Source organism: Ambystoma mexicanum, chromosome 7q, assembly GCF_040938575.1.
Source record: "Ambystoma mexicanum isolate Mex_15411 chromosome 7q, UKY_AmexF1_1, whole genome shotgun sequence".
NCBI classification, from domain to species: Eukaryota; Metazoa; Chordata; class Amphibia; order Caudata; family Ambystomatidae; genus Ambystoma; species Ambystoma mexicanum.
The window spans coordinates 744,909,830-744,932,769 of NC_090941.1; the positions used below are offsets into that span (position 1 = coordinate 744,909,830).

At 47.7% G+C, this 22,940-nt stretch overlaps 1 protein-coding gene across 1 annotated transcript in view; it reads right to left on the bottom strand.

Annotated features, from left to right (window-relative positions):
* DDX10 (DEAD-box helicase 10) overlaps nt 1–22,940 on the bottom strand; it is a 1,554,249-nt gene that overhangs the window by 1,343,843 nt on the left and 187,466 nt on the right. The window contains exon 8 of the mRNA XM_069640199.1: nt 2,901–3,063. Coding sequence (XP_069496300.1) covers nt 2,901–3,063 — 163 coding nt within the window. The remainder of the gene's footprint in view (nt 1–2,900; nt 3,064–22,940) is intronic.

Genomic DNA, 22,940 nt, shown 5'->3' on the forward strand with positions numbered 1-22,940 from the left:
AGAAACACTTCCAGTTGCCATGCCAACCAAATATTCTGGTTCCCAGCACCCCATCTACTTCGTTCTCTTCTATATAGAAACATGGCAAACATGATGGCGCTTTACTCACGCCAAAACCAAAAATAAACAAGTGAAAATTCAATTTACAAGGCATTTTTTCGTCCCCAACACAAGGAAAGGGAAGCAAGAAAACCAAGCACAGAAATCAATTGCAAAGGTAAAGTGTCTTCGGATTAAATCATGCTAAGAAAAGAAGCAACATCCAAAGCAAAAACCAGTAGCAGCAGCAACGTGAAGTCCGGAATTGAAGGCCAACTCGTAACAGAATTAGACACATCAGCCTGTAATGAGGTGTATCATTTAAATGTAAGCCATTAGTGTAGTTTTTGATAATTATCAGTTCAGGCTGTTTACCTCTTACAGCATCGAGTGACATTTCTCCCAAAAATCTGAGCAAGCGTGGTTCATCCCTCTGCTGCTTCAAAGGTTCAGTCCTGCTACCTGAACGAGCAGAAGCAAGTTCACAAAGTACATTTGTGATATAAAATGAATAACTATAAATGAGGAGTCCATTTTGCAAAATGAAGTTTGCAGTACCTTTTCACCAATTGATTATTCAGGTCTCATGGGGAAGTTAACAATTTTTAATTCTATTATCATTGGTATTTGCAACAGTCGGTCCAACAACAAGTACAGATGTTAACTTTCGGTTGTCTAACTGGCCTTCAATCTGCCAGAAAAGGTTAAAGCAGAACAATGCACAAAAGTCTGTTGCAGGCCAGGAATCCGAGATCAGTAACACTTTTAATGCATACATGAGAGAACCACCAAATAACCTAATCTACATAAGACTCCACAAAACAAAGCTACTTAAACAAGGCTTTGCCTAATGTTTAGTACCAAAAGGTGCAGGTGGCTAGGAAACGCAATTTAGGGAGACCACCTAACCACCATGCCGAATACAACACCAAACTCATACAGTTAAGACTGCTTTACCCCACTTGGCTAACCTCCATGGCAACCCTCCCCTCACCTCCACTCCCTAGCCAAACTCCAACACAAACTGCTACCCAAAGTATTCAATATAAAACTCCAGTTGATAGCACAAAATACCTCATCTACACAGGCTCACAAAATCACTGCATTAGTTCAACTATAAAAGCACAAGAGGATGATGGGCAAGATGACATTTTAGTGCCATCAGCAAACAAGTCAGAAATATTTGATTTTGACTGGACAATTGCATCTTAAAGTGATTTTTCTTGATCAGTAGCTTTGCACATACTCCCAGGCCAGGGTGTTACCTCTACTAAAATGCCTGCCTGTCCTAGACAAGTTGAAAGAAAATCATGGGTTAAATAACTTGCAAGATATATAAGCGACAGTAGAAGACTACAGCCCAATTCATGCCTAAAAAGGTAGACCTAACCGGTTGATATTTTTCCACCAGGTGAATGCTATTGACATTAACACACAAGGTCGCTGATCGCATTGTTAACTGTTGAACATCAGAGACATAACCATAACCATTGCACTGGTTCTCAGCCACACCCCCATCAGGCCTCCTTTTTTAACTGTGCTCAGAGCGCTGGAAGTGGACTCGGCTAAATAATGTAGCCCCTTTCTCTTCCCATGGCTACGAGCATGCCCTCCTATTGCTGCCAACGGCGAGAAGACTGGACCATGCCATCCACCCCAGCCCCTATCCCAGCCTGATGGCTCGAAGGGAGCAGACGAGCTAGGGATGGGGTGGAATCATGGCCACTGGCCTTATTTCACACTCCAGTCTCGCAAACCTGCATTTTTTCCAGACAGTTCCAATCAGGCTGCCACCCTATTATTAACACCTCAATTGCAAATCATGTAAGAGAAACTAACTTCACCCAGGTGATATATGTGAACACTGACCATGAATAGCTCAGTCCACTGTGTTAGCAAGGTGGTCAGCTGTGCCATTCTCAGTCAGACACCAGGTGCGGATACCCCGGTTGGAGAAGGGCCCACTCACATAATCATTGCACACCTATTATGCACTTTGATCAAGTGGACCTGCACCGCTGCCGAATCTCCCTTCTGGGGTAGCCTGTCCATTGATACTGCTCCATGAACAGAGCTTGTGTTGCTCTAGACATTGGCACTCACTTCATTCTTAGCGTTCTCCTCTCCCCCAGGCAGATGTCAATGCAGTGGGAGCCAGTCTTATGCGCACCTGATGGATCTTTCAGGACCTGCTCAGGTCACTTCCTACTTGGGGGCTGACACCTCAATGCGCTGCTGCCTTTCTTTATCATGGCTGTCCCTCCCATCACCGCAATACAGCACTGTGTCCCTGGTACGCCTCATGGAGGTGAACCCTCCTGCAGAAGCACCTCCTTTTTTGCTTGGTTGCCAACATTTCTAGGTCACCACTGGCTCAGTCCTGAAGCCTGTCTCCACCTTAGGCTCAGGACAGGAGCCCTTCATGGTGCACCTGTCTTTAAGTGCTCTGGACCATAATGGCCGCACCACGGCATACTTTCTTCTCTCCTTGGACCCTCGATGACAGCCCACCAAGGGCAGTTGTCTCCCACTATCCAAAGCGCACTTTTTGATGTCTCTTCCTATTGTCTACCAAATGATGGGTGCTCTCTGTCATGATCTCGGAGAAACCACCAGAGGTTAAATGTTCCAGGATCAGAGTTGCTCTCCCTACTGCCTCTCATGTGAGGGAAAGCCAACAATCCTTTATTTGTGCACTAGCATTCCAAAGGCAACTTATGCCATACTCATGGTACAATCTATGGTACATAAACAATATTTCACGTGTGTGCGTATTGTATTCTCCCCCTACAAGTGTTATGTATGAATGTAATCCCAGTTAGGCTGAACCTCATTTGAGTCATTGGTTACACAATACCTACCAAGGCCTCTTGCTGCAATATCAGTAGCAAAAAGCACTGCTGATTTCTTCCGAATGAAATCATTATAGACTTCCATTCTCTTCATTTGCTGCTGTTTGCCATGTAGAGCAAGTATTGGTATGCCAGGTCGCAACCTGCAAAACACTCTGAACAAATACTGCACCTGCAAACAAGACAAAGTAAAGAAACAGATTGAAACATTAAATAGTGTGAAACATGAGACACTCCAAATAAGTGTCGTACAATACGCCAAAACTGTCCCGTGGGAATTGTAAAATAACCATCTGCAATATCTTGGGATTTTCTGTGACAATTCCTCACAATGTTAGCAGGTACACTTTTTTCTAAATCTGATCTTCAAAGTCCAAACTATACGACAGCCTTAGATGATCCAGACACCTCCAGATTTGTATGAAGCAGCAGGTCGAAATCTGAGATGGTCATTGGCACCTTCTCGTTTTCCCCTTTGTATATTTTGTGACTCCAGCCCCATGTGTTAATTATTAAAACACAGGTATGACTTGTGAAGAAAAGAATATACTTTGCACACAGAACTAAAATGTGGCAATGCACAATGTCGTGTTGCTGCTAAAAGGAACATAGTGATGAGGCAGTCAGTCATGAGTGGGGCATACTAACTCAGCATGTAAGACATCAATGGTTGGGCAAAATATGGAATTATTTTGACCAATCCATATTCTAAAATAAAACGGTCAACATTTTAGCGCAGCAGAACCTGCCTAGGGGAAAGGCAAGTAGAAGTTGTGTAAGCATGCAGTGGCACTGTGATGCCAGAAAGTTAGATGGGTAATCTGAGTTTGTGACAAGAGAGCAGCAGTGGTTATGGCAGGGCACTGTCATAATGGTAATGTTATCGTTGCAATCCCATGACTGACTCATTTAGAAACCTGCAAAACACTTTGTCATTCCAATGCTTTTCCACTAATTCACAAACAAACTTTACTTGTCACCAGCTCGAAAATATACAATTTAATAAGTTTGGGGGAAGCTTATGAAAGGCTGTGCCTAGATAACCTACTCACCAGCTTCTTACATTCATCTTCACATTTCAGGAACATTTTTCTCCATTTGTATAACTAAAGTACCAGAATTCTTATTTTGAAATCATTTGATCTATAGTCGACGTAGGTACAAGAAGCCATAGAGTATTGCTTTGCAGAGATCATCAATTGTAACAGAAGCATCTCCAATATGAAGTGTTGTACATGGGTTCCAGATGTAAGCAGATTACACAAAATGGGATGTGAGGGGTAGAGTGCTTGGTAACGTTATTGGGACAGTACCAGATTCCACACTATACAGACGTTTCTTCTTAAATAACGACATTTATAATTTCTGCATTGAAGGATGGAGAGGTAAAGTCATTTACCCAGGATCACATGGTTTATTTTCTCAAGGATCAAAGCTGAATTTGAAACAGACTTACGGGCTCCAAAGTCAGCAGGTTAGGCAATAGACCACATTACCTCCCTGTGATGCTGGAAATGCATCAGAGGGACAGGGCGTCTGAATCCTTGTCCTTTATTGCCTTATCATGTATGTTCTGTCTTGTTTTCCGCACAGGAGGTCCTGTGGGACTCCTGGTGGTGCAGCTCTTCCTCTTTTTGGTTTGGTGAACAGACCCTTGGGATACCCGTATGGCACCCATGGGTGGGAGTACAACCCCTGTGGATCTAATGTATGTTTTTGGGTACCTGTGTGTGGCCCGCAGAGCAGGGTACGGGCTGGTGGCAGCGCCGTGCTGAATTGACGGGTGCCCTAAGCATCCACCATTTTGGGATGCCCAGGCCCTGTCATTGGAATCAGTGGAATCCTGATAAGAAACAAGATGGCCCCTGTGGCCTCTTGCTTTCTATTGCCGGTTACCTTATTTTTCCCGAAGTCCCGGGAAGCCCGGAGTCTGTCCCTTCCCCCTGACTGGCTGTTGGGTGGAAGTTCCATATATGGTGTTGTGGGGAAGTCCAGGACAGACTGGCTGGGGCCTTCCCAATTACTGTATGTTGTGGGTACGCCCGTGGGATGGGACCTGGGTGAATGGGGTGTATGACGAATATGCATTCCGTGTTTTGGGTGTCTAGTATCTGGTGTTTGACACAATGAGACAGCCTTGCCCGAAACTGGTATGAATGCAGTGTGTAGTGCTGAATGGCAGAGTGCTTGTCGGAATCCACATTCTGTGTTGCGAGTGTCTGGATGGAGAAGAATGGCCTGAATGCACCGTGCGCCCGATTGGCTGTCGGACTGCCTGCATGCTCTTCTGAGTGATTGGTTGTCTGAGTGTGACCCCAGCAGAGTGAATGGGAGATCAACAGTATATCTGGGGGCCTCTCACTGATAGAAATCATCCAGAAGCTGAAGTTGAAACTGATGCTTATCTTTGAAGCCCACTGGAAGAATAACTGCTGTTGCTGTCCTTCGCTAATCTGAAAGCTGCTGTGCCTTCAAGAAACTGATCCAAGAGATGACCTGTCTAGTAGACCTCTTCCCGAGCTACACAGGACCATCGTGCACCAGCTGATCTTTGCCAAAGCTTCCTGGTAGACAGACCTACGAAAGGCTGGCGACCAGAGAAGGGGACAGCCGAGGAGAACGAAGAGAAGCACCGGGCAGCCGTCCACCGTCGCCGACTGCCGTCGCAGACCGCAGCACTGCCTTTGCCTAAGAACATTTGATCCAAGGACTCCCTTGATCACCTTCGTCGACCGTTTTCGTCCTGCCAGAGAATGTCAAGGCCACCGACGACTGAGGAGAATCCACCAGTGGGTTTCCTGCAACCTGAAGACCTCAGAGACGCCAACAAAGCTACTGAAGCTACTGAAGCCAGCCGTGGTCATGTCCCGTTCGCTGACCCCAAACGCTGACGACTCAACGCCCTTGCTGGGCCAAAGTTCTTCATTTACTCTTTGCGGCAACGAACACTCATCATCGAGCTGCACCGCACGTCTCTTCTTCACAGGACATTCAAAGCGCTTTCATCAGCAAGCACCGCGAATATCAAAACCTGCTCCCTCAACAACCACCGTTCACATCTTTCTTAACCGAATCTAGATGACTCGCGGCTCCTGCCTTGAAGGAAGTGCGCTCAAGAAGGGCCCGTCGACGACTCACGAAAGAACTCTACTAAACCAGGTACTTTGGGGCAGTAGAACCTTTATAGAAGGAGATAAGACTCTAATAGACAATATATGGACTGGACTTGTAGTGCATCTTCCTTTACAGGTTGCCCAGGTGGCGGGTGGGGGGGTCTTCCTCATACAGAACTGTGTCTAGGTATCAGGGCCAGTATTCTGCCAATTGTCTAACCAACTTGTCTTCCTCCTAAGTCTATGGTTGATCTTGTTTTGTCATGTTGATTTGTATGCTATTTGAACTGAGTACAGTTGATGCATTTTAATGGAATCAGAGTAATCGTGGTACCACCTAGAACTGTATATATTTACCATTTTAGAATTTTCGGAGCACAAAGTGTGTGATTGTGTATATAACGTGAACCTTATTTTTTTATAAAGACTGTTTTCACTAATACAGTGTGTGGACATTCCTTTGTGGGTGCTTGGTGACTACACTGTACTTAAGAACCAGCCCGCATCACCTCCTGAGAAGCTAGGCCTCGATTGTTCGACCATAGCTACCAAATAAAGAATCTTGACTGGGGTCCTCTGTGCCTCTCCTCTGCCCTATAGAGAGCAGGAGTACAGACCGCCCCCTCCAGTCTTTACACTCCCCTAGTATATTCTAATTTATTACTCTACCCAAGGCTGATCCAGAAATTACAAGCTACTTACCAAGTGACTCTTGTACTGATGTCCAGGTCCATTTTCCTATAGACTCCAAAGGAAAACTGTACCCCTGGAATGGAGAATGTCTTTCAAAGCACAATAAAAAATAAAAAAAACTCGGTGACTAACGTACTCCTAATCCATAGTTCCCTTTCCTCCATCCTGTATGGGCGTCCCGCGCGAGTGACGGGAGCGGAACCTCTTCCACCAGAAAAAGACATTTCCCCTTTAAATTTAGGGACGTGCGGGGGCACTGTTAAGTGACTTCAATTCAGTACTCCAACTAAGTCAGTGCCTAGTCTGGGATGCCCAATGAAAGCCCTTATTTATATATTTTTATGACTAGTTCATAAATCTGGATGATAAACCCTTGTTTAACGCCCCTCTCTTGGAATCCCCCTGACCTCACTGAGCCAAGAAGTAGGTTTGTTTTGCAAATTAAAAGATTTATTGAAAAATTAAACAAGATATATATCACACTTTTATAAATAAATTAATATTTAATAGCACACTTATGAATATGACAGTGATAAACAATGGATAATATTACACTAGCACACTTTAATTACTCAGGAGTTGGTATAGAGAGGATAAGGTAGCTGAGAATGCTTTTATAGTTTCAAGGAAATGCAATGCTGGAAAAGAATGCAGCACAGCAATAACTAAGATGGTTTCCACAAGAGATAATATGATCACTTTTTCTTTTGACAATTCACTCCCCCCTATGCAATATGAGGAGATGGAAGGAGAGCACAGAATTTTCAGGAATACAATCAAATTTAATACCAATTCAGTTCCCCCCCCTAGCAAGCTTAGAGCAACAGGGATGATTTTAAAACATGGTCAAGAATAGTTAAATGTGATTTGCAAAGAAGTGAAAATATGCTAAAAATGATTTTAATTCCCTATAGGAGATTCGGGGTAGGTGATAGCTACTTAAGATTGGTTCAGGTCAACACTATCAGTGATTCATGAGGGATTATCAGGTTGAAAACGGATTTCAGCAGTTGCAAGCAAAAAAGAGTGATTTTAACAGGTGGATTACGGAAAAACTATAAGGAGCAGAAAGATACGGACAATATAGTGGAGGTAGATTCTCAAAAATAAAGTAAAGCTCAGAATGACAAATGACACTTTCACAGGTTTGAAATCACAGAATGGACACGATTTCTATGATGCAGTTTTAAATAGGTGGATATGGTTTGAATTAGATTATTTTAAACTAAGAGATGACTATGCACAGTTCTGTGGGTACTCGCACTATAAATTTGAAATAGGCAGTCAAGATCTGGTCATGTTTGGGCTTCACTCGCCAAGGACGGTCTCTGGAACCGGTTCTGCTCACAGCGATCTGGTCTGGGTCTCTGGTTTTGGCAAAAGTTCTGGCCCTGCACAGCGGTCTGGTCTGGGTCTCTGGTTCCAGCAAATGTTCTAGCCAGAAGCTAACAGCACAGCCCGGCTGTTGAATAGTTTGGTTATGTTGATGGATTCTGAGGCCTCTGAAGGATTCAGCTTGTGGACTAGGCCTCTCTGCTACAAGTTCTGAAGTCTGGATTCTAAGTTCTGGTTCTGGAGTCTGGCAAAGCGCTTCGCAAGAAATCAGTTTGAAGTGGAAAGTGAATGTCTCTACCTGGGTCTCGGTGGCTCTTTTTATGTCTTTTGAAAGTGGGTGGGAAGGCTGACTTTCTATGCCCAACCCTCTGAAGATCCTGATAGGCTAAAGGATTTTCTGTGCTCTCATTGGAGAACAGAGTTGTGAGTCAGAGTGTTGCTACATTTTACAATCTATTGAAGAAACGCCCCTTGTCACTTTGCACAAAAATCTATTTTTGATCCAAATGCGTACAATCTTTCTATTATATGGCCAGTTAACATATTTTCTGTAGCGCCAAACCATCCGATCCCTGTCTTTGTAAGATGCTGTGTTCACTTCTGACAGAATTCTGCCCTTTTCATCCAGAACAAAACCTCTAAACCTTTCCAGAATTTACACAAATGTACGCAAGGAATATGGGCATCAGATGATGAAGTGTCAGATTTTTAACATACATACATTTGGAGTAATACCCTATTTCCGCTACTACTCCCCAGAACATACCACAGAGTCCTAACACCTCTTAAAATTTGCACAGAAAAATCACAGGAATAATGATATTATTTACATAATTTTGACACTTCCGTACTATGAATTATCCATCTTTTTAAAATTATGCTCTGGCCCAGATGAGTGTGAATTCAATCTCTTTAAGCCAGGCTTCAGCCAAATGTCACTTTTGTTCCAGTTTTTCTTCATTCAAATCAAACTTACAATTTTGACACATGCAGCTAGAACGCTGATTCTAAGTTCAAAACTATGACATTTAAACAGTTGCAACCTATGTGACACTCCAAAGTAAATCACTAATTTATTTTAAACATTTCGATTTTAGTAGCTTTAAGTCCAATTTCACTTAAGATACTGACATCCACAGCTCAGCCAGTTTTGTTATGAACATTTTAGGCTCTTCATCTTTCCAGATTTGGTATGCACACAAGACTTCATTCTACCAGACGTCTGCTGGTGTTCAGTAAGATTTTTGAATATCTTGCAATGTTTGAAATAGGCATTTTGAGCTTGCATTTAGAGAAACAAATGTGATTTCAAAGCGCTTTTTTGAACTAACAGGCACTGCTGTTTTTCCTTTGGCACCACATTTCACTCATGGCACTTCTGGCCGATCACGCTCGCTCTGGTGGGTGGCAGGTCAGGCGACCATTTTGGTGTGCGCAAAAACTGCGCGGCTTCCTGGATTCTGGCGCAAATGTGGGCTTTTCAGCCATCTTGGATTTTCTAAGCCCACAGCACCAAATGTTGTAGCATAATAGTTGAAACGTGGGTCAAGACACCTGACCGCACGGCCCCAGGAGCGCAGGTTCCTTTATCCACGCCCACCAGTGCCACACCTCAGTCCCCTTTTGACGCATCGGCTGTACTATGCTCTAGAAACCTCACTGGTCTTATTATAGGGGGATGGATGGTGGGATGTATGGAGGAGAGGGGACTATGGACTAGGAGTAAGTTAGTCACTCTGGTGGGTAACACTTAATTACACCTACGTCCCATCCCCTTTCCTCCATCCTGTATGGACGATTACAAATGACAACGCCCTGGGGAGGAGCGCCTGACCCTCTAGGCACATAGATCACGCAGGATTCCTTGTTCGAATGTCGCATCTACCTTGGCACTGGTATCCAAACAGTAGTGTTTACAAAAGGCCCAAGGCGTGGCCCATGCTGCCGCCCTGCTGATCACCTGCCAGGGAATATGGAGCTGGAAGGCGACAGCAGTCGTCTCGTCTCTTACCGCATCCGTATGCTTGCCCTGCGGCGGATCCTTGCGTTGCACCTTGTATGCCTCCTTGCCTCCTGGACCGCTACCGTCAACCTTCGAGCTACGGATGACTTGGAGGCTTGCTGCCCAGGCATGGAGCCTCCAAATGTTACAAATGACAAAGGGTCAGACTTGTGGATGCCCTTCTTTCTGTCCAGATAGAATTTCAATGCTCTCCTGACATTGAGACAGTCGAATGTTTTCTCTGCATCTTCCTTAGGGTCCAGGAAGAATGTGGGGAGCATAATCTCATTGATATGGAAGGATGATACCACCTTCGGAAGAAACCTGGGGTGCGTGCAGAGCACAACCTTGTCTTTGTGAAATCTAGTGTATGGTTCTGAGGCGAGTAACGCCTGGATTTAGTTCACTCTGCGAGCTGATGTAAGACCAACCAGAAGGACTATCTTCAGGGTAACCAACCTGAGGTCTGCTGTAGCCATGGGTTCAAATGGTTTGTGGGCTATAACACCATGTTAGGTCCCCATAGGGATGCTAACGTTTGACCAGAGGGTAAAGCCTGGTCAACCGCATCCGGTGTTTCTTTACTACCGGATTGGCCAAAGACAGGATAAGAGTCAAAGCTCCTGAATGCACAGATCGCGGCAAGGTACGTTCCGCAGGTATCGACCTGGACGCCAGACCTGGCAAGATAGGCAGAGAATGATATTTGGTCGAGGATGCAGGTCAGTGGGCTCACCCCATTTTCCGTTGCCCAAAAGCAGAATCTCGTCCATTTACTTTTGTACTGCTTGCATGTGGCCTGACTCCTGCCACTCTGAATGATCTCCAGATTGTCGCTGGACAACGCAAGGCACTGGAGCGTTGGCTTCTCAGGAACCAGGCCTCTAGGTCTAGCCTCCCCAGAGAGGGGTGCACAAGTGTAGTGGGTGGGAATGCATTTGCCCACATCCCATCCCAGGGTATCTGGAGTGAGTCCCCTAGAGAGTTGCAACCCATTCGTCCCCAGGACACATTGCTGACATGTCCGATTATGTACTGTAGCCAACAGGTCTGTTGTTGGGTGGCCCCATCTGCTCAACACTTCCTGGAGTACTCTCCCATTCAGCTGCCACTTGTAATTGTCAGCGGCCAGGTGACTGAGCCCGTCTGCTTCCAGGTTGGACTCTCCCGGAAGGTGGACCGCCGAGAGCCACACTTTCTGGCTTCCGTGTGTCATTTGTAATCACCCATTCCCAGATCTCCAGGGTACACACGCACAGTTGCAGGGATCTGGTGCCCCCCTGTTTGTTGATATAGAACTTGCAGGTTGTGTTGTCTGTCTGGCTGCACACTAACCTGCCCTTGATGGTGGGTAGAAAGGACACGAGGGCCAACTGTATAGCCATAAATTACAGCCAGTTGATGTGATTCTGCCGGTCGGTCGAGGTCCAGAGGCCATGTACCAAGTGCGTTCCCAGGGTGGCTCCCCACCCATGGAGTGAGGAATCAATGGTAATGGTGTACTCTATGGGTAGAACAGTCTGCCCACCAGGATGTTCGCCTCCTGTTGCCATCATCTGGAGGTCATGGTCCAGATGTTGTGGGATAGAGACTGGGGAACCCTGATGGCCCGATTCCTGATCCCAAAAATTTGCAAAATGCAACAGGAACCTCCTCATGCAGAGCCTGATATATGGGACCACCAGGAGACATGCTGCTAGTATGCCGAGAAGGTGTTGATACCACCAGGCTGTGGTGATTGACCTGCTGTGAAAATGGGAGAATGCAGATCAACTTGTCCCACATGGGGAAAACGCTCTACTTCTGTGTGTTCCACAACATGCCCAGAAATCTAGCGCCTGTATGAGGGTGAGCTGAGACTTTTGGTAGTTGATCGAAAAATCCCAGGTCGAATAGGGTAGAGATGAGCCTGTCCGCAGAGTCTCGAACCTGCTCCACAGAAGAACCAGACTAGCCAGTCGTCGAGGTACGGGTAGACGTGCAACCCCTCCAACCTGCAGAGAGCCGCCACTGCATTCATGAGCCCCGTGAATGCTCTCAGAGCAGAGTTTAACCCAAAGGGCAGAACCTTGTACTGGAAATGCAGGCCCATGACCTGGAACCTGAGGAAGGCCTGGTGAGGCTGCACAATGCTCAGGACCTCCACCAGAACTCCTGCTTCAGGGAGATCCTTCTGGGGCTGGGGCATGGCCAGGTATTCCGACTGGCCGGCAATCCTGTCATGGAAGGCTTTTGAGGAGGAAGAAGTGTCCTGCTGCTCCTCGTTTGTGTCCTGCTGGTCCTCTATCCCCAGGGGCGGAGGGTGGCGCCAGTCACCTTTCGAGGCTCATCTGTGGTGACTGTTTGCACCTGCAGCGGGGCTGGTGGAGCCTCTGGAATGGGCTGCTGCGGAGGTGGAGCTACAGGAGGGAGCATGGACTGTGTTGTCATGGGTTTCGCCGGTGAAGCCGGGGGCAACATGTCCTTAATAATGCCCCTGAGAATTGAGCCCATTTGTGGGGACCGCATGAGGGACATGAATTTGACAAAACACCTGTCCTCACCGGCTGGCTGTGCACAATCCTGCACAGGGGGCAGGGGCGAATATGCCAGCTGCCTCCCCAGCCCTTGTCCGTACATGGGGTCACTGTAGCTGGAATCCGAGACGTTGGGGTACGACGTGGGCCAGATGACGGGTGTCAGTGGCACCCAGTCTGCCCTAGGATCAAAACGTATCCTTTGTTGATCGCCGGGCTGGTGGGCCTCCATGCCTGCCTGCAAGTCTTCCCGACTTTGCTGATCGGGAGTGGCAGCCATTTTGTCTCGAACCACACCATTTTGTCCGCGCCTTAAGCACGTGGACCTGTAGCCGGCGTGTTCCCGGGCTCGACCTGCATGCCTGACTGCACCGGTTCGGCCCCACCCTGCACCTCAGGTGTACGCCCGGTAAGCTGTGCACCCTTGGCCTCCCGGCCAGTGGTGCTGGCCGTGCGGTCAAGCGGCCCCCTTGGGTAAGGACCCGGTATCAGGGCAATGCTTCTCTGGATGAGTCCCAGTGGTAGTAGAGTCTCCAGGCCCCTGGGCTGTGGGAACGGTAGGGACCCTTGGACCCCTCAGCCATGAAATGCGTGCACCTCTGTGCTCCCAAAGCCGGTGCGAGGGCCGGACTGACACCTCCCACCTGAGGGCTTTCCCAAGAAGAAGTCACCTCTGCAGGGTACTTTTGAAAATAACGCACCTGCCGTCTTGGTCTTCCTCCATTCCTCCAGACGTAGTCCTTGATGTTCTGAGGATGCCTGTTGAACAGTTCCATCCAACGCTCGAGTCAGTGTTTAAGCAACCTAGCTGTGAGGGAGAGGCACGCGGAGCCTCCGTCCCAACCGTGGTCCTCACAAAGGCATTAGAGACAGAGTGCGTGGGGATCTGCTGTAGGGAAGGAACCGTCACACGACAGACACTTGCAAAATCCTGTCGAGGACATACGCCGGGACAAACTAGGGCTTTGGTGGCAGGTGTTCCCAAATCTGTATAAGAAAAAGATAAGATACTGGGGAAAGAGCATGGAATTACGAGGCTTGAGACCTCACCCAGGAGCACCGGTGGAGAGGTCAGTTCCAGTTGACGCGGAAAATAGGACTGGGGTGTGACTGCAGTGGTAAGGGAGGTAGTGTTAAGGGAGCCTGTACTCCTGGGGTCGTGCCTGCGCGCGCCAGTAAATTTAAAGGGGTAATGTCTTTCTGGTGGAAAAGATGTTCCTTCTTCAAACTATGGGGCTAGTCCCTCTCTGGAGACATGAAGTCAAGGGGGCCTTGATGCGTCAAAAAAAGGTACTATGGAGACTGCCTTTAATAGATAACATAGGCAGATATGGCATCTGGGGGCCCCAGCAACAATATTTTTAATCAAGGGGGTACAGCATAAACATTTTTTGAATACCACTGCACTAGGGCGAGTACATTGCGCTTACTAGCCCATCATGCCCCCTTACTCAAAAACGTATAAATACATTATCAAGCATGACAGAGCCAGGTGCCTGAACACAAAACAAACCTCAAAGGGACTCTGGAAAGCCAGCCTACCAGGGTCTTGCTAGCAGAGCTGCGAGCTACCTAGAAGCAGTACTGGGAGTAAGCTGCAAGTCCACCTCCTGTCCTCCATACCCTTCCCGAGCCTGAGAACATAGTTTTAGTGTATGTGGAGAAACCTTTGCCTTGGCTATATGCCAGAGACAGACTGAGGCCAGTCAGACTCGCCCAAATACCTATCCGATCAGATATGTAATTCAGGAGACGATCCCAGAACCAATAAGTATTCCTCCACTCTAACCCAAGAGACTTCCACTGAAACAACTCCCTAAAGTGTGGACAAAGACATCAAAACGACATGCAAACTACCAGAACATCGCAGGGTCCACTAAACAAAACCAGGAAGAGAAGCTCTATCATGTTGCTTTACAGGATCCTGTAAGGGTGGAGTATTCCTGCAAACACTTGCAACAGAACCAGAAACATGAAGCAGAATATTGCAAATAACGCTAAAAGGCAGGACCTCATCAAGGGATGTGTCCCCCAGGATCAGAGCTGAGAGGAGAGTGGGGTGTCCACCCTCAGACAGATACCACAGCATTTTTTTTTTACAACTTTATTTAACTTTGCACACAGATTAAGCAGTTACATTTGCGAACATTCAATTTCGGTGAACATAATACATGTATTGGCCGATTTTACATTACATTTACGTCAACAGGGGCAGGTAAATCTGCCAGGTATTGCTTGTACCGTGCCCATATATTCCTAGGTTTAGAGGGGGTCATTACTGAGTCTATATACAATTCTTCGGTGTCGTTAGCCCACATGTCACTGTTCCAGTCCTCTACTGTTGGCAGCCGAGCGTTTTTCCACCTCATCAATATGACCCTTTTTGCCAACAGCAGACTTAAATTGAGCAGTTTTTGCCAAGTTGGGTTCATTTTCCCCAATCGCACCTAATATACACAACTGCGGTGTCCATTCGACCGGTTGGTCCGCCATCTTATCTAGCGCTCCACAAACCCCGGCCCAGTATTGACTCAGTTCTACACAGTCCCACAGCATATGGTATATGTTAGCATTTTCAGATTTACATCTTGGGCAATTGCCAGAGAGAGCAGGGTATAGACGCTTGGGTTTCACTGGCTTGTAGTGGGTTCTATGGATAATTTTATAGTGGATCAATTTGAATCTAGAGTTGCATGATATCAGCTTAGTCAGTGTACAGATCTGGGACCAATCCTGTTCTATCGGCTGGTCCAGATCCCGCTCCCAACCGGCCTTTGCAGCGTGGGGTGGTTTTGGGCGTGTTTGCATTATAGTTTTGTAGAGAGTGGAGGCATGTAGCCCAGTCGGCAGCATGTTGTGCCTGCGCTGCCAGGTACTACAATCCACGTCGGGAGCCATTAGGCCGCCTCTGGGATACGTATCTGTTAGCACCCTCCAGCTCAGCCTCGAGTGGCCTCCCCATACAAACACTATGCATGCACTATTAATTCTGGAGAATAGTGCGCGACCCGGCCACACCGGTACTGTACTGAACAGATAGAAAAGCTTAGGCAAAATGATCATTTTAATTAATGCTATCCTCCCCATCATTGATATAGGAAGGGCATTCCAGCGCTTTATTTTGGTGCAAAGTGCATCTGCCAGTGAGCTGTAGTTCAGTGTTCGGGACAGTTGAGCGGATCTGGCGACAGCAGCGCCTAGGTAAACAATGTGTAATGGGTTCCATATGAGGCCGTGGAGGTTTTTGGGCTGCATGGTGGCATCTGTGAGCGGGAATATCTCTGACTTATTGGGATTTAGGCGAAGACCTGAATATTCGCCGAACTCTTTCACTGCAGCCAGCACCTTGCCCAATGTGCGGTCTGGGTTCTTCAGGTATAATAAAATATCATCCGCATAAAGCGTTATAATATGTGGTTTACCTTCAAGCCATATCCCGAATGTGCTATAACGGAATCTGAGTATGTCCGCAAGGGGTTCAATAACCAGGGCGAAGAGTAGCGGGGAGAGTGGGCAGCCCTGCCTGGTGCCCCCAGTAGTTCAAGTATGTCCGTGAAAGACCCATTAATTCTGATCTTAGCGTATGGCCGCATGTAAAGAATTTGTATCCACTTTATGAAGTTTCGTAACACCCCGAACAGGAATGGCCATGAGACAGTGTTGAATGCTTTCCGCATGTCTAAGGAGACCGCTATTCCTTGGGTTTCTGGGGGTATCGTGGCAATGATTTGGTGGCATCTCCTTATATTCGTTGCCGTAGATCTGCTCAATATAAACCCAGCCTGATCTTCATGTATCATATATGGCATCAGTGGTGTAAGCCTTGTTGCTATTATTTTGGCCAGGATCTTGGCATGAGTGTTTATTAGGGATAGAGGTCGGTATGACCCACAGTCCCCAGGGGGCTTCCCTGATTTCAGCAGGAGTGTAATTATAGCTTCCCTGGTGGTTTCGGGGCGTTCTCCTGCGTCCAGTGCCTCCATCCATACAGCGTGGAACCTGGGAACCAGTTCACTACTAAACTCTTTATAAACTCAGCACTTAGCCTGTCTGAACCCGGCGCTTTCCCGTTGGGGAGAGCTTTTATTGCATCAAGTATTTCAGGTTCGGTGATGGGTGCCTCCAGTGATTCCCTAGTGGTATCCGCTAAAAGGGTTGTGGGTATCGGGGCTAGGTAGCTCTCAATCTCGGCATCTGTTACAGTGCTTTGCGGGGAGTATAGGTCTTTATAATAAGCATAGAAGGTCTCCTTCAGTTTGTCTTGGTCGGTGGATACCGTGCCATCAGGCATCTGTATGCAGGGTATGGTTGTGGGGCCATTCTCTACACGTACTGTTCGTGCTAATAATTTCCCCGGGCGTTCCCCTTCCCCATATCTACGTGCAGCAGCTGGTCAATCAAAGTATCTCACCTCTTGTTCTGCGGTCCCGGTGTATTCGTCTAAGTTGGTCTTTAATTCAGAGCTGAGCTGGGGTGACAGGGAGGATGCATACTGTGATTGCAGGGACTATATTTGAGATTCTAGTCTAATTAACCTATTCCTAATGTCTGAGGATTCCGCCCTCCACGGATATTGAGTGACCTCTGATGCAGACTTTGAACGCCTGCCATAGTATAGACTGGGTCGAGACAGAGTGTTCATTGTTATCGAAGTAGTCCTGTATATATTGTTTCATCGAGTTGTTATAAACCAGGTCTTTCAAGGCCGCAGGCTTGAATCTCCAAGGTGGTCTGGAGATGACCCGACCAGGGATTCTTAGTGTCAGCTGTATCGGTGAGTGGTCTGAGTACGCTTGGGTGTATATGGGAGTCTGTGACCCATGCCATGCTGTCTCCATCTATTAGCCATAAATCTATCCTGGAGTGCATGTCATGGACTGTGGAGTAATAGGTGTATTCCCTACTGCTAGGATTCAATGTCCTCCAGGCGTCTTTTAGTTGTAGATCAGCCATATGTAGGTGTATTGCTTGTGCTGCTTTAGTCAGTGTTCTAACTTGCGTAGATGTGCGATCAAGATGTACATCTAATATTGTGTTAAAGTCCCCGCCACATATACCCCGGGCTGTCGGGTATCTTGCCAATTTTTCAAACGCTGAGGCACAGAAGTCTGGTTGGTCAATATTCGGATCATACAAGTTTTGAAAGACAAATTCTTTATCATATAGATTGCCATGAAGCATGACCTATCTCCCCCCCGGGTCACACTCAACATCAATACATTCAAAGGACAGTGTTTTGTGAATCAGAATTGCTACCCCTCTCGCCCGGCTGGAGTATGTCGTGAAATACTGATGTGAGCCCCAGTTCGGCATCAGTTGTCCTCCTTGTCGCGGACCAGAGTGCGTTTCCTGTAGGAAGACCACCCTGGCAGCATGCCTATTGAGGTAGGCCAGGATCTTCCTCTTAATCTTAGATCCCAGACCCCTTACATTCCAGCCAAGCATATTAATGTTGCCTTTGTCTAAGCTAGCCATTGTCAATGGGGTGTTCACAGCCATGTGGTCCCTTATAATCTGCCATTGTGAGATGGAATGTCGACATGTCTGACATCTGTGTGCTTTTTCTTTTATAACAAAACCCTGTAACTCCCGTGTAAGGCCCTCCCCCCACCCTCACAGTTCCCCAAACTTCAACTGTGCCATTAGATATCCATCCCTCCCCACCCAACAACATTTCAAGCACCTGCTACAGGGGGGGGGGGGGCTGCGGCGTCTCCAGAGCCCAAGCGAGCTTTACTTATAGGTATCGTGTCCGGTTTACGCACGTTGTTCTCGCACATCCTAATGACTTCTGGGACGGTGTTTCCATTGCAGATTAAACATGTACATTCTACTTTAGCATCCCAGATGCGGGCCTCCAGGGTGGAAGCCTCTGGCGTTGCTGTTCCTTTTCACTTCAAGAACGGGGTGAGAATATTTAGGCCTCAGTCTTGTTCAAATCGCCCACACTTTAGTCTGTCCCATGTTTAGAGGAATATGCGTTTCTATAAAGTTCGCTGCTTCTTCGGGAAATGTGAAATAATATGACTTGTTTTGATGCTGGATTTTGAGCCTGGCGGGGTAGAGCATTGCGTATTAAACTTGCCGTTCGCGTAGCATTTTCTTGAGGTCTATAAATAGCTTCCTTTCCTGTTGGACCGCCAGAGTAAAGTCTGGAAAGATGCAGATAACATTTGCTTCTCATTTGAGCTCCTGTTTTTCTCTGGCGGTTTTAAGGATCAGGTCTCTATCCCTGTAGTTTATCATGCGCGCTATGATGGGCCTGGGGTATGCCCCGGGTTTTGGTTTCGGGGCCAGTGATCTGTGCGCCCTCTCGACTATGAACATCGGTGACCATCCGGGATCATCCAATAGTGTGCGGAGGAGGTCTTCCACTGCCTTCTCCATTGATCCTTTCATGGCCCCTTCTGGAACGCCAATAATGCGGATGTTGTTTCTCCGGGATCTTGCCTCCAAATCTTCACATTTGGACTTCACCGTTCCAAGTTCAATAGCCATTGTGGATACCGTGGTTTTCAGGGCCTCTAAATAGTCCTCCGTGCCAGATATCCTAGATTCCGCCTCTGTCATGCGAGTGGTTGTCTTGTCAAGTTGTGTTTTAATGTTGGCGACACTTGCCGTGATCCCATCCAACTTGTCCATGAGTGTAGCCGGGGGTGCCTGCTTCTCATGCACCGGCGTTTCCGGGTCCGTCTCGGGCTCCGTTTCCCTCTGCATTGCGGTCGTGTATTTGTCGATGGTTCCTCTGCCTTTCTTCGGGCCAAAGTTCTTGGGCATCGTCTCCGGAATGGGAGATGTGGGTTATCCAGGCGCTCAATGGGAAGGCCGTGTTAGTTCCACCACAATTCGCTCTACGCTATATCTTCTCGCCGCTACCGGCAACCCGGTGCCCGCGGCGGTGGAATCAGTGCCCCGCCGCAGCTTTATTACAAGGGTCAGATGTTTCTCCCGGTTCTGTCATATATGGACGAATGGAGCACTAGTTTCGGCGCGCAGATGGTCAACAGCTCCTGGGGATCGAGGCCTGCGCAGGCGGTGCAGGGAGCCCTCCTACGGCCCGCCGATATGCGAAGCTCCAAGCTCTTAATAAGCTGAGTTTTTTAACCACCTGTCCTGCAGTCCCCGAGCCCGCAGGGTATAGCTGGGTGGCTTGCTGGTTGTAATGCGTGAGCGGATTTACACGCTGGGAGCAGGAAGGGCCTACCTCCTCAAATGCGGTCCGATCTCAGAGCAGACTGTCACCCGTCCGGGCCTCTCAGGCGAAGGCGACGGCAGGGGGGCCAGCGGGCGGTCCACGATGTCCGGGGCAGCCGCGGCTTTCTCCCGCTGGATGGATGGCAGGAGCGGCCCGATGCCGCCGCACCCGCCGCCACGGGCGGGGCTCCTCTCACGTCCCACCGGTCGCCGACTCCCTGGCCGCCCACGGATCATCCAGGCCTCCATCTCTGGAATCCCCGCACCTATCAGCCTGAAATTTCATGTGGGCAGTCTGAAGATATTGTTACCCGTTCTCTGCAAAAATCGCGGATAACCGGTGCCTGCAAATTATCTTTTCTGGCTTTGCGGCCCTGGGTCTAGCCGGAGCTCCCACCAGAGCCGCCATTTTCTCTCGTGCGCAACAGCGCCCCCAGATACCACAGCCTTTAAAGTTTTGCAGACCCAGAGCAGCTGGAGCAAGTGAGGGAGAATGGAGCCAGAGCCAATGCTGAAACTCCACACAAATAAAGGGCAGGCCCAGCCAATCGAGGGCAGGACTCAGGAAGTGAGGAAAATAAAAAGCTGGTAGTGCAGGAGCAGGCTGCCAAAGGAACGGAAGCAGTCTGGACTGCCAGGAGAGTGCAGGAAAGCTAAGAACCTGGAGATGGCTTGGAGGCCTGAGTGAGATGGGAAGCCGGGAAAGCCAAAATCCCTCAGATCCCTGGGGAAGCTTACCATATGAAGCTCCTGACCCTTAGAGTGCAGAGGCACCTTGGTGGCTGAGTAGACTACCCATCCTTTCAGATCTGTGATTGCTTAACTGTAAGCCGGCGTTATATTCCTGAAATAAGAATTGGGAGCTGCATCCAGCAGCACAGAAAGATTCTGCCATCGCCCTTAAAGAACATGAATTAATCCCTATCCGAGGAGGAGTTTTCAAAATGTTGTAGTTTTCCAGGACATAAGAAAATACACAGCAGCCAATGGAGGACTCCTGCTGACAACAATTATGACAGGTGAGAAAAGCCCTTGGCCACTTGTATAACAAACACATGAGTGGCCAGATATGGCAGCAGAACACACTGCTACATTTTAACCAGGTATTTTCCAGAGTAACACCATAATATGACATGCATTACTTACCGTAATAGCATTTCTGATGATTGCATCTGGTTAAATTCACATGCTGTGCATGTAGTCCGACATCTAGTGGTAACCGCAGAGTATTGCATCTCGTCTTTCGAGGATCGAAAGGGGACGTCAACATGGGCGTGCCTGTAACACTAGTCCTAACGTGACGTATAGAATACCCAAAATCCCTCACGCGTCGAAGTCCCTCCGATTGTATCTTTGTCTGCTGTGAGGGAGCCTTATGACTATCGTGAGTACAGAAAGAGAGAAGAAGTATTAAGATGTCTATGTTCCTTCCATCCGAACACTGAGGAAGGGTGGGCACATGTGAATCCAAGCAGATACATTCATCAGAAATGCTATTACGGTAAGTAATGCAAGTCTTCTGATGCTTGTGCTTAGAATCACATGCTGTGCATAGACTAGCGAGCGGTACCCGGAGTTGGTGGTGGGATGTGAGAAGGAACAGTAGTGAAAAGATGTCTTAGTACGGCTTGTCCCACCTGAGAATCAGACCTAGAGTGAGTGACTAGGCAATGGTGTTTTGTAAAGGTGTGTACAGAACTCCAGGTTGCCGCTTTACAAATGGACTTGAGAGGGACATTTGCAATGAATGCTATGGAAGCCCCAGTGCCCCGAGTAGGGTGTGCTCTAGGCTTGAAGGGCAGATCTCCCTTGGCAAGAGCATAACAGTGTGATGCAATTGACAATCCACCTTGAGATGGCTGATTTAGAGACAAGGTCCCCCCTCTCTAGCAGCTGCCACTGAAACAAAAAACTGGTTTGTTTTCCTTAGTGGTTTAGTCCTTTCCAGATAGTATATGACTGCCCTGCGCACATCGTGTGTGAAGGCTTCTTTCCACCACGTTCGTGGGGTTCTGGAAGAATGTGTGTAGTTCTATAGACTGGTTCACATGGAACTTTGCAATGAATTTGGGCGCAAACTGTGGGTGAGTGCACAGAACTACTTTATCTCTGAATTGTGACAAAAGAGTCCAGAATTGAAAGGGCCTGTAGTTCACTGACTCTCCTTATAGAAGTGACTGCCATTAGGAAGGCGGTTTTGTAAATGAGTCCCTTGAGGCTTGCCTTGGGTATAGGTTCAAAAGGAGACCCCATAAGTCTGGTTAATAACATATTTAGGTCCCATCCGGGAGTCGGGTTATAAATAGTGTGAATTCTTTTAAACCCTTCCATGAAAGCTTTAATTACTGGGATCTTTCACCACGACACCTTTTGCTGGGACATGGTGTAGGCTGAAAATGCAGCTAAGTGGACCTTCAGGGAATTAAAAACTAGACCCGAGTCTAGTAGGTGAGTCCGGAATAGTACAATATGAGTAGGAGAGCAGTCAATGGGATTGATGCTCTTAGAATTGCACCAGATGACGAAGCATTTCCATTTATTGGAGTAGCAATGTCTGGCGTTAGGCTTTCATGCTTCTCGAAGCATATCCATGCAACTCTGAAGAAGTTGGAGATGCCCGAACTGTATGACCTCAGGAGACAGGCCGCCATGTTGAGAAACTGCGGGCACGGATGAAGTGTTTCCCTCTTGTCCTCAGGTAGCATGTTGTATGGGCAAGGCAGTTTCATCACAGGAGAGAGAGAGAGAGACATCTCCATCAGATGGGAGAACCAGGGTTGGCGGGCTACCAATATCATGGTGACTGGTTCCTGGTGCATTTTGTGCACTATCTTGTTGAGTAGGGGAGTCCGGGGTGAGGGGGGGCAGCGTAAACAAATTTCCCTGACCATGTTATCCAGAGACCGTTCCGATTGGATCGGTTCTGAGGGTACCTGGAGGTGTAATCTGGGCATTGTGAGTTCTCCAGAGTTGCGAACAAGTTGATCTCTAGGAAGCCCCATTCTGTGAAAACATTGAAGACAATGTCTTTGTGTAGTTGCCATTTGTACTTTAAGGGTAGTGGGAAGTCTCTGCTGAGCACATCTGCCAGAAGATTGAGTTCCCCTGGAACATGTTGAGACAGTAGGAACATCTTGTGTTTGAGAGCCTACTTCCAAATGTTCTGTGACAGTTTGGATAGCCCTGGAGAGCGAGT